Source organism: Schistocerca cancellata, chromosome 5, assembly GCF_023864275.1.
Source record: "Schistocerca cancellata isolate TAMUIC-IGC-003103 chromosome 5, iqSchCanc2.1, whole genome shotgun sequence".
Lineage (NCBI taxonomy): Eukaryota > Metazoa > Arthropoda > Insecta > Orthoptera > Acrididae > Schistocerca > Schistocerca cancellata.
The window spans coordinates 739,003,769-739,022,475 of record NC_064630.1 but is presented as its reverse complement, the minus strand read 5'-3'; the positions used below and the strand labels follow the sequence as shown (position 1 = coordinate 739,022,475).

General features: G+C 38.8%; 1 protein-coding gene across 1 annotated transcript in view; it reads left to right on the top strand.

The window, feature by feature from the left end:
- The window catches only part of LOC126187316 (ubiquitin carboxyl-terminal hydrolase isozyme L5), an 80,143-nt gene extending 62,702 nt beyond the window's left edge, over positions 1-17,441 (top strand). The window contains exons 5-7 of the mRNA XM_049928320.1: positions 5,458-5,655; positions 6,862-6,961; positions 17,146-17,441. Coding sequence (XP_049784277.1) covers positions 5,458-5,655; positions 6,862-6,961; positions 17,146-17,391 — 544 coding nt within the window. The 3' untranslated portion in view covers positions 17,392-17,441. The remainder of the gene's footprint in view (positions 1-5,457; positions 5,656-6,861; positions 6,962-17,145) is intronic.
- Positions 17,442-18,707: the final 1,266 nt, after the last annotated feature.

The following is an 18,707-nucleotide window of genomic DNA, read 5'->3' as shown; positions in this document are numbered from 1 at the left end:
CGTCAATGTTTTATTCTGTAACTGTTGATCGTGGCCTTCCTGCCCTTTCAGTGTCCTCCAGAGTGAAATTTCCTCTATGGAATTCTCTGTACCATCGGAATATAGTTGTACGAAGTAGACACACATCACTGAGTGCAAAAGTCATTTCTTCAAAGCACATGGTCTATGTCTAAACCGTGTGCGAAGTTATGCAGCAAAACTGCCTGAATCCCACTTCATGACCACAATGCCATAGCAAACACTTCAAACTAGCCCTGCTAGTGAATGGCTGTGCCCACACACTCAACACAGCTGCTACAATGCAAGTATGAAGTATTCTCAAAACACAGCAACAATCAACCTCCTGCGACTTATTGTCGCGTCATATTGCAAAACTTTCGGAATATCCTTTGTACAGTGTGTTACCTGGCCTGGCTTGTTTAGCACTCATGGTTTGTACATATTGACAAGCATCTTTGCACGTACTCAGTTTTATTATGATGACCCACCATTGTGGTTTGACTCTTAATATGGATAACTTCCTGAAAGCTGGGACTCCACAGTTGTCCATCTACATTATGGAAATGTAATTATATAAACCTGAAAATGCATCTGTACTGATACGAAACTGGTAGTGGCGAATAAAGCACCTTCATACAGCTATGTGGTTTTTTTGAATTACCTCATCATTCTTGACTTTTTAATTGATGTAATTTATGATGATTTGAATGGTTTTTGAGTGCTGTTATTTAATTATTATATTTTTGGATACAGTCTGACATTTGCTGAACAAATGTGATATTGTCCAAACGAACAGACACCACACATTAATAAAATGATTCGCCTCAATGGGCAATTTGTCTGCAACCTTCAGCGTGGATGCACATTATTGTTCGGCTTCCAGTGGGAATCTCAATTCTAATTTTATCCCCATGAGCCCTGTGTGAGCAATACATTTTAGTATATTCCTTGATTCATTATTTGAAGCTGGTTCTTGAAACTATGTTAGCAGACTTCAGCCGTACTTCAAACTGATGTCATTGGTTCCTTCCCTTCCCTCCATCCCCCCTTCCACCTTCAGTTACATAATTTAACTGATTATTGCCTTCCTGAGGTATTATATTTGCTAACCCCTTTGCGAGAGCTATCCCACTTGTAATTGGAGTCCTTTGGCTAGATCTAGCATTTCTAAAATAGAATTGGCCAATACTGTCGGCCATTTATTATCGTAACCTTTTGACTATGTAGGGGAATATTGTTACAAGGAACATGTATCATCAGAAAGGTACAAATCCTTTAACACACCCCTTGATATTGGCCTGAGTGAGAGAGAAAATAGATTTGTAACAGCACATGTTAGCTTCTAAGCTTTAGGACACTTGCTGCTTTTTCACCTGTAATATATTTAAGGGGGCAAGTGGGGTCAAATTCATATTATTGAGGAAAAAGACCTTGTTTCACAAAGTGCCTAACACCCAGCGCACGTTGGTCTTTCGATTTCTCATATGATTTTGAATGCATCCCTGTTGGTTTTTGAACATTTTTGAACAAATTCTAAGTCGATTTCTGAAAGAATTGTAAGTTGATTTTTGAATGCGTGCATAGTGCACGTGATGACTCTGCCAGGGGAATCCCCGTCGCATCTAGAAATAAACTTTCCTGCAGACAAATGGGGATGGATCTATACGAGCTGAGTGGAATAAAGCCGAACATATGAAAGCCAGTCGCTGTTTATGTATTTGACTGGGTTTGCAAATGATCAGCATTGTTATAACTACTAGCGAATTCCATTGATTCAGGCTACCAGAGTGGAAGAAAATGACTAACAGGAATAACAAGCAACAAAAATTGCGTATTGTCTCCTCCGTGTGCCCAAGAAAATGAAATTCTGACAGAAAATTTTTGGCCAGACCGCTACACTGCTAAGGGCCAGTTATACAGTCCCCGGCTAGCAGCCACTGAAGTTCTATTCTGAGAGTAGCGTGGAAAACGCGTTGTACGAACACGTAATAACGCCCAACCGGATAACTAAACCTGTGATGAAATTAACCAAAGAATAAGTTTTGACACTGACAGGAGTAGTTACAGAATTAGTGATAAAATTGTTTGTTAGAACGAGGAAGGAGAAGAAACGGAGACTCTCACAAATTATGGGACAATATGACGATTCGAAATTTATTTAAAAATTTAGTACTACTACTTTTCGATCTCATGCTTCAGAAGCTAGTGAGTATGAATGAAATGTGAAACTGTCTCCTAACACAAAACTTTTTGCTTGTAGTTGGCCTAATAGGCATTTGATATTGGTACTTCGTGCATTATATTCCGTCGTGTTATAAAAATGACCATTTGTGCCAAAAGAGTTTCGTTTATTTGGTGTGTGTAACAACTGATGCAATATTGGACAGGCCTACTTCGTTTTATATGGCAATGAGAAAATACACGTAATCAGATCGAGAAACCACACCTGTCTTGGGTACAATTGATATTAACAGCTTTTCTCCTATTGGACAACGACATTTCGTTTTTTCATGTAGCAAAACGTTGACGAACTTTGATGAGGTAGTAGATTCTTTCCCAGAAAGGAAAGTACGCCATATAAAGCTGTGACAAGATTAGAGAGAAAAGAAGCTAGGTCTTAACGATTGAAGAAACATATACTGTCTTGCTTGTCTCTTGTCTTTACTCGTTTTATGCATCCTATATTTAATTTTATGTCACACAAATCAGCAAGTTATTAGCTAATAGGCAGTAAAGACTGCAAATTTTCGGAAGAGTCTCTTGTTCTGCCTGTTACAAATAATTCCAACCAGTATTAATTCCGAGATTTTTTTTAAAGAGGAGCAGGATGTCTAACCGGCAGACTGGGAGCAGGAGAGGCACCACAGCACATTTTAATTTCCACTGCCGTGAATATAGTTCGGTGGCACCCATTCCACTACAATATATTACGTGTTTGAATTCCACAGAGCGAAATATAAGAGACATGCGATGGAAGAATGCTGTGTAGAGAGGCGTGGCACTGCACTTTGCCACACTTAAGACCAAATAATATGTCTTACGTTCCCTCGAATATATATGTTTTTTGTATCAGTCTCTTCAGAAAGATGTGTGCTGCAAAATGCAGATATTTTTGAAAAGTCGATTTTTAAATTTTTGGCGTCCTACCTCAAATGCTCAAGGGAGGGGGGGAGTGCCACTATCTAATATTGCCCCAGTTCGGAAATATCTTAGATCTGGATCTGATTTACAGAGCAGTCTGAGTTGTAGTGGGAGGTGGTAGTCTCCACGTGACCCGTGTTTACGTTAAGTGATTTTGCTGTTTCCTCTTCGTTTATTGCTCTCACTTCAAATGAAAACAAAACGGATTTCTGTGGCTGGGAGCTATCAAGTGAATTAAAATACATTCACATAATTACGGAAGGCTAAAATATGTAATTAGTTTCAGATTTTATTTTGTTTCCACCTTTCTGACAGTCAAGTGTTGGTCGCCTTGCAGAGCAATGAAGTTATTTTTGTCTGTTTGTTAAAGAAATTTGACTTTTATTAATCTTTTCCACTGAGGCAGTCAATTTATTGGAAACGAAGTGTTTAATTCCACACTACCGCCTTGTTTCCACTGTTAGCTGCATCTCAAGTTCACGTTTTCATCTTCTAGCACATATGGCATTATGCCTTAATAAAGAACCAAACATGAGATAATACAGTACAGGTACTCCAAGAAAATTTACATTTAGATCTGGACATACGAATGTGCACTTTAAGCCGAATGATGCATTTTAGTATAGTTCACAAAATTCCCATGCTCTTGGAATGTCCTCTAATGTCTTGTTTCTTTTATGACATAATGTAAGATCTTTTAATGTTTTACACATACAAACGTACGGGCTTCCTGCGTCATTGTAGCTGCGCAAGCGCTGCGACACCTGTTATTTTGCGCGCTCTGGCAACTGCTGAAATGATTCTATTTCTAACAGGTCGCGGGGAAATATTGTGAATGGTTGTTTGGAAAGCATTACTTTCAAAGTAAATTTCCTTTTACGCAAGATGAACTCTGTGCTCGCGAATGTCCGATGAATTTCTTAAATCGCAGAGCATTTGACTCTCATTAAAAAAAATCAAATTTTTGAGGGCGACCATTTAGAATATTTTCGAGCCCAGAAGATCAGACATTTATGTCGTTAAAAAATTTACTGGCACATTTTTGTGATGTGTCTTTAAATTGTAACACACGCAAAAATGATCATTATGTGTTAAAGCTTAGCTTCTCTGGCAGCTTATTAATCTTAGTGACCAATATTGAACGTAAAAGCTTTTCTTTTCTTGTAGCAACACTATGTATATATGTATATTAATTTAAACCATTATCTTGTCCTATTTGTGTGTTCGCGCTACTTTACAGTGATGTTGCTATTGGCTGACTACATCTCGTGTCCTATGATCTGAATATCGGCTGGTGAGATCGCTTGACATGAGCTACAACTGGCTTACAAAAGTGCATCGCAATCTAGATTTCAATCCTTCGGAAAGTAACATGCAATGTTTGGTGGAATTCGAATTTATATTTTTGTAATACGAAAATATGCAGTGTACATGTTGCTGCACATCAGACATCTTTCTAAAACGTGTTGTTTCCGTGAGTTTTGTTTTCTAAAGTGCCGGGAAATTCTACACCGGTGTATAAAACCACAACCATTTAAAGGATTGGTAAGTTTTACAGTTTCGAGGAAAAGTATACTGTTACTTAACGTGGAAAAAATGTTCTTTCATCCTGGAGAAAGTGTGTTTTTAACTGGGAAAAATCCAAGATCCCCCCCATTCATTCACTTATACACCCTGTTGTACTTTCATAATAAGAAAATACGCTGTCTACATGTTGCTGCATCAAAGATCATTCGAAAACACATGGTGGCCTTTCTTCCTAAAGCGCTGGTTTGTTCTATGCCAGTATATAAAAACCTTTACCATTAAAAGGATTGATAGGTTTTACAGGTCCAAGGGAAAGTATATTGGAAAAAGGTGTATTTTTAACTGGGAAATCCGGGAAAAATCCAGTATCTTTCCTCTCCCCTGTATACATCCTGGTAATCTATTCTGACAATTGATTCCCCTCCCTCATGCATGCAAATATATGTGTTGTTTTTAAAAGAAAGAACAAATTCTCATAACTTACAAAACCTGGCACCACTGTCTTTCACGAGCTGTTTCCACTGATAGTTTTACTCAAGAAATTTTGCAGTTGACATAAACAAGCAACCATCGCAAATATTAATCTTGAATGATGTGACCCGTAGTAGTAGTAGTTGTTGTTGTTGTTGTTGTTGTTGTTGTTGTTAGTGTATGTATGTGTGTAAGTCTAGGGGCCAGTGACCTCAGCAGTTTAGTGCCTTAGGAGCTAAAGTGCAAATAAATTATTACTTTTAGCCTTTGCCTTTTTTAATTACTTCAGTGATTCGTTCAATATAAAATATTTTACAGGCAAACTCTGTTTGAATATGAATCAAAACTTGCGTCCAAGAATGATGAGGTCTATCATTTTGTGGGATATGTGCCAATAGAAGGCCGTCTGTATGAACTAGATGGCTTGAAGGAAGGTCCCATAGATCTGGGACCTGTAGCCTCTGATGCTGATTGGCTAGACGTAGTGCGACCTATAATTGAAAAAAGAATTAAAAAGTAAGTAGTGTCTATTCTTATTTAAAACTTCATTTGTTTATTGGCGATAAGTTTCTATTTTCTTGCATACGTGTTTCTAATTCTGAAGCACCATCAGTGGTTTTTAGGGTGTTGCATATTAAACAAAAATGTGTAGTTGCAGCTTACAAATCGTATGTTTCTTTCTTGTTAAACTTGAAATATTTCTGCAGTTTTCCAGAAAGCTGATCATCATTATCAACCATTTGGCATCCACTGCTTGATAAAGACCTTCTCTATACTTTCCCATGCATTGTAGCGTTTGGCTAAGACATTGATGTTGATACTGCTACTTTTTTAAAGTCATCTATCAGCCTGCTGTTTTATCGTCATCTAGTTATTTCTTGGAATCTCCATCCCTCTTCATTTCATTATCACCTTGCGCCTAATTAAATATTCCACTCTAGTCTGTTTTGTTATGCATCTCTCTCTCTCTCTCTCTCTCTCTCTCTCTCTCTCTCTCTCTCTCTCTCTCCCCCTCCCTCCCTCCCTCCCCCCCCCCTCCCCATCCCCTAGTGTGTCTGAGAACCCCTAGATTGCTTGCTGAGCAACCCTTAGCTGTGATACAAATAGATCATGAGCTTTCCTTTCTCAGGCAGATAGAACTTGGAAACCCAATTTGATTTACCCAAAGAACAGTGAAAAATCACGTCCAGCCATTCAGATGTGGGTTTTCTATGTTTTTCCAAAATCACTTAATGTGCTTCCCATCCATCCTTAGTCCAAGCTTATACTCAATCCACAGTGACCATCTCATTGATGAGACAGTGAACCTTAATCTTCCTTTTTTCCCCCCTTTCAATGCACCTAAATATAAAAACTCATCTACTGCTTCATTGACACTTCATTGTGTTAATTTATATTGTTTAATTTTCAAATCTTTGGCTATTCATAAAACTAAAAATGTCCAGTTGTAATTGATTTTTGAAGCTATTTTCAAACTTGTTCTGTTAAATTCCACTTGTGTATTTGTGCCTTGGCGAGTACAATGTTTCAGCAAACATGTTTTCACATATATTCCATTAACATGTATTCCTTCCTCACTTTTCAGTTTCAGTTATCTGAAAACATCCTCTTATGGCAGCAGAGAATAGTTTTGGTGACATGGAATCTTCCTTATTGTCTCTTCTGTCAGTTCTGAATTTCCTGCCGATGGTGTAATCTGTATAATGCTCCATTTCATTTCAGGTACAGTGAAGGAGAGATTCATTTTAACCTTATGGCAATTGTATCAGACAGAAGGATGATATATGAGAGGAAAATTCAAGAGATACAAAAACAGGTGGAGGTAAGCAGAATGTAATATTAAGAATATATGAGGAGCCAAAAATTTTTTCTTAAAAACTGGACACTAAATATACCATTTAAAGTAGCCAAGAAGCCTCATAAAAATTATACAAAAAACAGCAGTTACTTTCTAAAGTGCTGAAGTCCAGAGACTTACTTTTTCAAATGTTGACAAGACTACTTTAGCTATGGCTAAAGCTACTGCTGTATCATTGGGTACGTGTTTCAGTTAGATATGTGTATAAGTGGAACCCATATGGCTGTACAAAACTAGTAAACCTATTGCAGTCTATGAATTACCCATCCTGTGTGTAAAGTTTTGAAGTGAAGTGAGTTCCATGTAACATAAGTGTCCAATTGAAATGTTGTTATTAGACAAACACCCCCATATGAAATCTCATATATGTATTAATTCTGTCTATAGTCATTAAATATTTAAATTTTGCACATTTTGAGAATGGATACTTAATTCATACATACATTCATATGAATTATCGCAGTTACTGTATTTTATGTTCTAATGGATGTTGTTTGAAATATTTTATTAAATGACACTATTTTCAAACATGCATTTGAAATTAAATTAATTGTGTGTTGTACACTAACATTTTTGAAATTGAGGCAATTTCATGACGCAGTAGGTCTTTGGAAGCTGGTGAGACTCTCATACTCATTGCTGGGGGGGAGGGAGGGGGGGGGGGAGATAGTGGATCTAGAAAGACGACTTTGTTCGCATAGTGGCATAGCTACCCGAGTGCCCATCTGTGTCTACCCTGCCACTGTGAGGTACTCATGCTTACTGTAGACAATTCAGCAAGTTTGAAAAGTGTCAAATTGTGGCCTTCAGAGTGGCTGGATGGTCCTTTCGGAAAATTGCTGCATAGGTTGGACACTGCATCAGTTGTGTACCGATGCTGAACATTCTCACAACCCTAGACAATGTTCTGGATGTTTACACAGCACGAATGCTTGCCAGGACAGCAGTGGTAGATTATACAGCTACCAGAGCACAGATAAGAAGGCTTATGAGCCCATACATGTCAACATGAGGTGCTGCGAACCTGTTATTAGCAATGGGACTGCAAGCACGCACAGGTCTGGTGCTGTCAGAGGATCACTTGGAAGAAGGAATGGCACACTGTGGTCGTCTGTGTGTATGACATACACTTGGTGAACACTGTCACATAGAGTGCATTCATCCAAGACACACTGGCTCCACCGCGGACATTGTGATGTGGTTGGCGATAAGCTACAACTCTCGTTCACTTTGGTATTTCTGGATGTATGCTAGCCAGCACTCAGTACATGTAGAATGTTGTTAGACCCACTCTTTTGCCATTCATGCACCAAGAAGGTGGTGATGTTCCAACAGGATAATGCTTTTCTGCACACTGCCCATGAAGCTCAATATGCTCTGTCTGCTTGATGTGCGGCAACTTCCTTAGCCAGCTCCATCTCTGGACTTGACTCCAATCAAGCACATGTGGTATATGATGGGACCAGAAGCGACTCGTCCACCAACAGCTCTTGCAAACTACATGAACAGGATGAGCAGGTGTGGCATAATGTTTCCCAGGATAGTATTTGCTATCTGTATAATCAGCTGCAGGCCAGAGTCACCACCTGCATTGCCAACTGTGAAGACTACATCATGTGCTATAGTACAGGTGTTTCAGCATGAGTTGATACCGGGTACCTCAGAACCGCTACTACTACTACTACTACTACTACAACAACAACAACAACAACAAAGGATGCCTGTTGAGAAATTTTTGTTTTTAACTAATTAAATTGACAAGCTGAGTCAATATCTACGTAAAAAAAAATTGATGGAAATATTCGCTTCATCTCCTGCAGCTTTATTTGGATAATTTCTTGAGTAGTAAATGTATGTTTCTCAACAGTCACAGCTGTAACTTGCAACCTACAGATTAAGACAACTGAATAACAACAGTATTATCCTCTCAGCAATGAACTGGCAGAAACGTGACCACTCCGGTCTGACCGTACATTTTATCATTTGTTGCCGACCTAGAAATCAACATTGCTATCAAGCAGTTGCCACTTTAGTGCCATTGTTGAACTTCAGGATTCATTTATTATGCTGAATTTTGGGCATTCTGTGTGAACATTTGAACTTCAGGATTCATTTATTATGCTGAATTTTGGGCATTCTGTGTGAACATATTTATGTTGGATTGATTTATCTCCTGTAGAAATGTACATTTGCAGTCCCCTTGCCAGTACACTCCCCACATTCAGCCATGCTGGTGCCAGTGCACCCTGCCCCCCACCCCTTGTCTGTAAAAGTAAGATAACTGTTATATTAAGCTATATCTGTGAATTTAAGATGAACTGTATTTTTCAGATAAAATTTGGAGGGAAATCTCATAGTAGAGTAAAAATGGTACTCTTTTTCCTTTCTGTTTCACAGCCTTCATTTTATGCCCTGTATCTGTTTACATCCTGCATTCTATGACAATCTCCGTTTGATACATTTTCCCCTAGCTTTATTTTCTCCCCATTTATGCACGAGTGCAAGTTGGTTCCTGTGCCTTGTGACTGCTGTTAAAGGATTTAGAAATAGCTTTATATGTTTCTAATATTTGTTCTTCATACTCTCTGTGTAACTTTTCCAGGCTACATAATTTTAATAGCCACAAAAGACTTTTATGACAGTCTCAGCATCAATTTGGCCATGGAAGTGAATAAACATGAGTGGAAATGTCTCTACTAGCACTCTAGAAATATTTAATGTAGGATCAAGACGGGTTTCATGTAACACTGAACTTGTTAGGGTCCCTCCGTGTTGAAAATCATAATAGGCAACAACACAGTTCTCTTTAACATGACAAGTAGCTTCATTTCTGAAGCAGTCAAAGGCTTAATGTCTTTGAGACAAATGAAAATTTTCTGATGCTATTTTACTGGGGTGCTATAGTGCATGTTATTACCAGAGGACCACTAATGTAGCAACAGTCTACATCCAGGAGTGGAATTCATGCTGCATGTATGAGACTGCAACATATGTAGACAGCGGGTGTAGGTTGTGTGTAGCTGTGTTATGGCTCAGTGGACCAGGTTTCTAACAGAAATAACACATATTGATCATCATTATTTTTGTGACCAGTACTGAGTGACCTAGCAGAAGATGACCAATGTCTCTGCCAAACATAACATCCTACATTAGTCTAGGTGCTACAAACATCTCTTTCCAGCTACAGATGCTGCCACCATTATTGCCTGGAAAACCCGGAACTCTCAGAAAATTCTGAAAAGCTCTGTGAACTCTTGAGACTCTCAATGGAATAGTCTTGTTAGTTTGACAGAAAGAAATGTACTGAAACAATTTGTTACAAATCTCTCTTGAGATACTGCTTCAGAAAAAAAAAAAAATCAGTTATGGAGCCACTTAGGGAAAGATGAAGTGCATTGAATTATGGTATTTGTAGCTCAGTCACAGTCATCCTCAGGACATATGCTGACCTTGCGAATCTTCATCATTGTGCGTGGGTCCATGGGCTCCATGCCCCATGGCGCGGTTGACTGCAATGAAGTGTAATGTGCACATAAAAATTTGTCACACATGGATCGATATTTGAATGTGCTTGTTGTGTAGGTCAGAATTGAATAGTCAGGATTCGGTTCATTTTACTAATTTCGGTGCAGACTAGCTCTTCGCCAGCTTTTCTCATACTGCTGCGTTTCAGGTCAACAGTGACTGCAATGTGAAGTGTGTCCAGTTTGACACACAGTGCGTCATTGCTATCATGGTCTATTGATATTACATTCCAGTAACAATAGTGAAGATTTCTGATGCTGTGGCACATAATTCTCGCTTATGGTGGTAAAGATGTAATTTCCAGGTTCAGCAAGAGCTTATGAGTAGTCTTTAGAATGAGCAGAGTTATTCACCAGTAATTTTTTGTTGACCTCTTAACCTATGCTTCATTTACTATTCTAACAAGAAGGAAATTCATAATATATTAAGTATTAGTTAATCATTGTGTAATGTTCCCACAGCAAATACCCTCTACCACGCACCAATTAATCATTTTCAATCAAACCATCCACATTCATTCACTTTGGAAAAGTCATCTGATCTGATTTTCTCGTAATATATACGGCGACAGCTCGTTGATGCCAAAGTATTTTCTAGTGCATTTATTCTTTGAAATAACAGATGCATATATGCATTCTTGATGGTTGTTAGAGTGGTAACTAGGACAGCTTCTGGAGTATCTGTTGAGGGATTGACGTGTTTCTGAGAGATATATACTCTGCTTTTCTTCTCGCTAAAGCGAGCCAATCAGCATTTGTGCCGCTAGCGCAGGGCTTCACAACATACGTGCTCACGGAGCAAGCTGTGAGCAGCAAGGCGCGAGCACGGAGCAGCGTGAGCACGCTACCCCTACTACCAGACCAGAGCGGAGAGTGCGGAGACTCATGTGGGGCACACAACAGCTGCTGCCGGTCAATGTAAATCCGCAGCCACCTGCAGGGATATCCCTCACGAATTATTACTGTGACAAATGAGACAAATAAAGGAGAATGGACACGTGCCACATAATTTTATTAGCTTAGTGTATGCCTCTACATTCGTATTAATTTGTGAACTGTTACACAATAAAAGGTGTCACTGAAGTATGGGATTCTCAGTTATCTTGTACTTTTTGCCCTTTACAATTGCGTCTATGTTCAGTGTAATTGTTCTTGTGCATTGTAGGCGCAGCGTGCAGTTTAAATTTCGATCAGACAATGCGTTTCTCAGGCGCGTCTTGTTACATTTCATTGCAGAGAACAGTTGTTCACAAACATACGTGGAACCGAACATTCATATTATTGTAGCCGCCAGTTTGTGCAAATGAGGAAATCTATCCTGGGGGAAGTGTCTGTAGAATTACAAAATGTTTTTCTTGTTCTGAAAATTGTATTCTCTGTCACACTGCAGGTCAATAATTTCTAGTTACAGCTCAGGACGAATCTCTTCAATATTTGCTGAATATGGAGAGGAGAACAGATCAAAATCATTGTCTAGTGCTGTCAGATCTTGAAAGCGTTCATCAAATTCTTCCTTAAGGGCAACTAAATTATGTGAATAACGTTCACAGTCTTTGTGAACATCTTGCATGGATGATAATTAAGAAAATGAGCTAGATTTCCTGTTTCCAGCTGACTCACCCAAAGTGTCAGTTTCATTTTAAAAGCTCGTATTCGATCTATGAAATGAGTAATTAGCAGATCTTTACCTTGTAGTGAAATGTTCAAAGCATTCAGATGGCTAGTTAAATCTGCTAAGAACGCGAGATCACATTTCCATGAAGGCTCTTTCAATTCAGGAACACACATGTTATTTATTTCCATGAACATATTTATCTCATCTAATGGCAAAAAAATCGATTTAATAAAATTCGCCACAACTAAGCCAGCGGACCTCACTGTAATAAGGCAGGCTACCATACTGGCTTTCTACATCCTCAAGAAAGCTTTTAAAGTGCCTGTGTTGTAGCCCATGCTTCCTTATATAATTGGTTGTACGAACAACAACACTCATCACATTTTTTAGAGTGATACTCTTTGCACATACGTTTTCCTGGTGGATCACACAGTGAACGCCCCGTATTTCATTCGGCACGGTCAGTTTTTGCATTTTCTCCTTCAACAGCGCAACGAAATATGGTTTTTTCCCTGTCATCGCTGGTGCACCGTCTGTAGACACTGAAACTAAAGAATTCCACGACAATTCTATATTTTCAACACTTTCTTCAACACTACTTAAAATATCACCTCCGGTTGTAGTGTTCTTCATGGCTACTACATCGAGGAGCTCGTCCCTCACCTGAAGATCTCTATTAACACCTCTAATAAATATGGCAAGCTGAGCTGTTCCAGTGATATCAACACTTTTGTCCAGAGCTAGAGAATACACCATAAAATCTTTACAGATATTTGCAAGCTGGCTCTGGACGTCATCTGCCATGTCCTGTATGCAACGCATAATGGTCATGTTAGATAATGGCACAATCCGAAACTGTTCAACTTGACATGGACACAATTGTTCCGCTGCAACTACCAAACATTCTTTTAATAAATCGCCATCAGTGAAGGTGCGCAGGGATTTCGCTAAAAGCAAAGCAATTTTGTAACTCACTCTGAGAGCTGCCTCAGTTGATTTTTCTTCGTCGTCCAGATCTTCTTCGGATAGCTTCCTTTTAAGTTTAATAACTTCCTGTGCACGATCTGGTCCATCACATTTTCCACTTCCGTAGTCTTTCGCGTGGTACAACATATAATGTCGCTGCAAATTAAATTTCCTAAAAGAATTAAGCGTTTTGTGACATACTAAACATTTTGCAACACCATCTTTTTCTGTAAACAGATAAAATTCCTCCCAATGGGGGTTGAACTGCGAAAGCATGGTTGGGGTTACACAACGGCGACTTGACATGATTCTTAACCAGTGAAGTGACTCTTAGAGCTGATCGTAGTACTTTAAACGTTACACAGTCGGCGCAAATTCAATAGGCACGCTGCGGCCCTATTCAAACGTGCGCTTGCATTTCCCCTCCCTCCCTACTCCGCGACCTTGCACCTGCTTGCGAGCACGTGCCTGAGCAGACGCGAGTACTCGCGCTCAAAACCGGCCAGTTGTTAAGCCCTGTGCTAGCGGTTTGTTTTGAAGAGAAAGAGATTGTAAAAGGAAAATAATTAAGGCATGGTATCACCGGAGATCTGGACATGTAATGGAGATGGATTTAATACACGATTTCCTCCATAAATAAGGTTTGCGACTTTTTTGTTCTGGAGTGAATGAACGAATGAGTTTTTTCTGAATCATTTGTTGATCACGTTGGCCCTGTAATTAGTGGCGAAGTTTCAGCTGTGTCGAAGAGAGCCTGCAATCACTGAGTCTGTGTTAAATCGTCCAAAAAGGCTTCGTACACATCTGGAATTCGCAATCTTTCGTAAAAGGAACAAATTGTCCAAACGATTGATTCTCCCGACTGACTGCAGTGTTTAACAGTAATAATAAATGTAAAGATCTCTTACAGCAAGCCAGCCGCTGATCACCAAGACGGAGGACTCCCCCTAAGATTCTATTTGGCTGATTTCACGTAATGAAATATTATATTAAAAACTGTACATAGATAAAGGAGAGAGAGAGAGAGAGAGAGAGAGAGAGAGAGAGAGAGAGAGAGAGAGCGAATGAAAAATAGAGATAATACTAATAATCCTCCATTAGTCTAATTTTTCGCCTGTCTTATCACGGATCAGCCAAGAACTGGGAGGGCCTTACTTTACTGTATAGACTTATGTGAAGGTGAAGGGATCTTAAAGACAACAGATACATGTCTATACAGACAAGACATTACACAGAGATAGCGGCTAGCTGCATTGATAATCTATTCTTAGATTAAAGAGACGGCAGCTTATTATCCGAACATTTAAAAAATGTTAAAATTGCTTTAAGTTACACAAAAATTATGGAGCAGTTGTATGAGTAGTAGTATCTGGTGGCTGCTCTATTTAAAGAACCACAATGGCAAACTGCTGTTCGCCCATTGGAATTTGGCATGCCGTTCGAGATACTGGCAATGTTACGTATAGTGTTTGTGGGCAGAATCATGTCGTGTCTTGAGTGCATAGTGAGGCCAGCCAGATCCCTAAATGTGATTGCTTGATATTTCTTTTCGTGGGGTATCTCAAGAGCTGAGTGTTTGCATCACCTATTCCTAACTTAGAGATTTGGAGGTGACCGAACCTGTGAAAAGATTCCTGCAGTTCAACTTGAAATGCTGGTGAAAGTAATGGACAGTTTAATTTGTCAACCCTGCCAGTGCCTCACTATATATGCAGTGTGTCCTTTTCAAACTTCCCACATTTTAAAAAGCCCAGGAAAAAAAAACTGCAGTAGATATGATAAGAAATTGCACCATGAGCTAGAGCATCGCTAAGAATGTAGTTATCAGATCTTTGAGAATCATTTTACGGTACATCTAGGCCTACTTCAGTTTCAGTGGTCGGATGTATCAACGAAATGAAGGCCTTGCTATGGGAAACTACCGTGCCCCCCCCCCCCCCCTCCCCCCTCCAATCTAGCCAATAGAATTTCTTTCTACATATGGTACGTTGATGACACCATCATGGCATTAAAAATGAGATGGACTGAGTTTTCTGGACCTGGAACTATGTTTAGTACATGGTAAAATTCATTTTTATATTTACCGGAAACCTACCCCAACAGACATCATCATTCGTCCTTTTTCTTGTCACCCCCATATCACTGGGGTGCCTCTAACCCCTTCCGCTATAGCTACAGAACATAATAACTTAAGTACATAGCAGTCAGTAATGGATATGAAACAAACCTCGTACAAAAACTTTATAATAATAAAACAAACAACACTAAAAATTTTTCTACACTTCATAAAAATGACTTTCCTGTTAAGAAATACTCTAAATTCCATTTCTAGGTAACATTTTGTATTGTATAGCCAATTTATTTAAAAAGTATGACATCATTGTGCCCTTTACTACCAGTGAGTTGCTCTTGATACATTTTATACATAATGAGAAACCTCCAACGGACACATTTATCAAATCTGGAATACTGAAAGGCAGAAAAGCTGCTTCGTTGACAGATCCTGAAACAAAAGGTAAAGAGCTTTGCTTTGCTGGCTTTCGGAATGAAGTTCCTTTTTCAAACTGTTGGAGAAAGGGACACACACACACACACACACACACACACACACACACACACACACACACACACACACCGAGAGAGAGACAGAATGAGTGTGTTTGTTTCTCCTACAGAGTGAGAAAGTTCTATTCTGAAAGCTAGCAAAGCAGACTGTACCTTTTGTGTGTGTGTGTGTGTGTGTGTGTGTGTGTGTGTGTGTGTGTGTGTGTGTATGTGTGTGTCGACGACATAGCACTTCCGCATTTTAATGAGTCTTCTATTCATCTCTTGCTTGTAAGTGGTATGTAAATAATCTGATAAGTTTACTACATTTTTATTCGATCACAGGGCACTCTGCTCGTGATATTGGATCTAAATGAATCAACCTCAGTAAAATCTCCATCAAAACACCTTGTTATCTTGCCTGCGGAGAAATTGATCCCTGGTTCCTTCCCCTGGAAAATAATGAATCCCTACAATACAGTCGGCGAAGAAATCTCCAAACACCTTGTAGCTTTGAAGGCATTCCATCCAACAGTTCCTCTCAGTTTTATGCAGTGATAGCCAATGTTAATATTTTCCAGTTTTAATTTATCCTGCAAAATAAGTCTGCAGAAACTAAAGTTAGATGTGCACCTGCTTTCACAATTGATGTGATTGTTATTTCAGTTACATTAACCTTCATTTGCTGATTGCTTAGTTTCTTGGGTGTTACATTTTGTTGTTTTTTTCTTTCTGTTGTAGAATAATATCCTTCTTTCTTTTGTATTGACCCTTCCTGCACCTTCTGGCAGCAACTCGACGCTAGGACTGACTGTCCTTAGTTTTACTGATATTGATGTTTCTGTCCTCATCAAGGGTGATGAGACTTCGTGTTACCAATGTGAACCTATCACAAAACAACAAAGTGAGAAATTCACATGAAACATCAATATTTTGACAACATAACTGACATTCAAGCCAATGTGACGTGCGAGTTGAGCAGCATCTGAAGAAGGATTTTTCTGACAGTTTCACATGGTTGAATGAATGGCCTGTATGTTGTACTTGAGTGGAGTGGAGGGGTGAACACAATGTAGAATACCTGAAGTGAAGTGTTAAAATTACCATCTCAACCATGCATTATTTTTTTATTAATCCAATCTTGGAACTTTTTGGATTGATGGGGTATACCACCAGTGATTGTTCCACTTGACTAGCGTTTTAGACACTTGATATGACTGGAGGCCCAAGAACATTTTATTTGGTTGAATAAACTATATTAAAAGCAAAGACACGGCACGAAGTAACTTACAAATTTGTTCGTTGCTATGTAAGAGAAGCTAATGAAATTTGACAGGTAAAAGCTGTCTTATATTAAAAACTGTGTTGTGTGTGGGACTTTGTTACACAGTACTTTGTGGTTCATAAATAAGCAATAGAGTATTTGGTTTCTAAAGAGGGTATAATAGCACATTACAATATAATTTTTATATGTAATCTGTAAACCTTCTTTTCTGCAGGAGAATGGAATGGAAACTGATGCTCAACAGAGTGAAATTGCAAGATTAAAAGTGCTCATAGAAGAGGAAGAAGCCAAAATAAAAAGATATCAGGCTGAGAATATTAGAAGAAAGCATAATTATTTGCCTTTAATTGTTGAAATATTAAAGATACTAGCAAAAGAGGGACAGTTGCTGCCACTATACGAAAAGGCAAAGGAAAGAGCTTTAGAAAAAGAAAGCAAACGAGAGGAAGTGAAAACTTAACACTTGTATTATTTACAAAATAAATAAATATAATTTACTGTAAAACCTCACATTTCTGTCATCATTTCATTTCAACATTTTTACGAATTTTTAATCATGCAAGTACCATTTAATCATTGGCAAGTTATTATGTAAGTGTAATTTACTGCAGTTGCATTTTGGAAGTCCTATGTAAAATAATGTCACTATTATGCTTTGATACTTAACATCAAAGTTTATCAAGATATAAATTAGGAAACAAAGGCTAAAAATTTCAAATAGAAAGTGGCTCTTTTATTTGGTTTTGCACCTAAAATGCCTTTATGTGCAGTCAGAGATGATAAGGAGGAACATTTTAAAATACAGATCCTTTCACATTGTTGACACTTACTCTGAATACATGGTTAGAGAGAGATCTATTTATCATATGACATGCATGACAATGACACAACACAAATATCAAAGAGTAAAAGAATATTTAGATGGCACGTGGAAAATAAGATGAAGGTTAAGTATGCTACCAACAGATAATTAATAGACTAAAATATTCATAATGTGATGTACAGCTGATGAGTCAAGTTCAGAGCCACTTGTGTAGTTTCGAAAGAGACATTCCTTACCCTTTGTGTGCTCAGTGTACACACTCCCTCACAATATATGAGTGTTATTCAGAAAGTAAGATCCAAATCACGATAGCTAATCGAATGTACCATGAACACTGAAACGCTTGTGCACAAGACTCCTGGCATACCTTGCTCGTCGGACAACGCCATTTGCATTTGCGTTGGTATTGTCACAGTGTGCTGATTATTGTGTCAGCTAAAACTGTTTGACGGATCTGCCAACTATGAAATACGGTCAGTGATTTGGTTTGTTACGGCAAGGAAAGTTGCAGCAGTGTCAATGCAACAGATAGTGAAGTGTATGAACCCAGTGCCATGAGTGACAGCAAAGCACATAAGTGGGTGAGAGTTTTCAAGGACAGATGGAAAAATGCCCACGACAAACTGCGATCAGGACAACCATCAGTGATCTCAAAAGGTTTGGTCAAAGCCATGGACGGAAAGATCCATGAAGACCAATGATTCACTTCAACATTGGAATCACCGAATGTGGGTCAAACAACTTTGCACAAATTGACTCATAAGAGTTGCAATTTTTCACACATTGGGTTCCTAGGCTGCTTACTGAGAAACAAGAAATGGAAAGAATAGCTTGTGCGCTCTCTCTCTCTCTCTCTCTCTCTCTCTCTCTCTCTCTCTCTCTCTCTCTCTTTGTGGGAGGGGGGGGTCTGGTGTTGTAAGGAATGTGATCAATTTTCAGAGAACATTGCTATG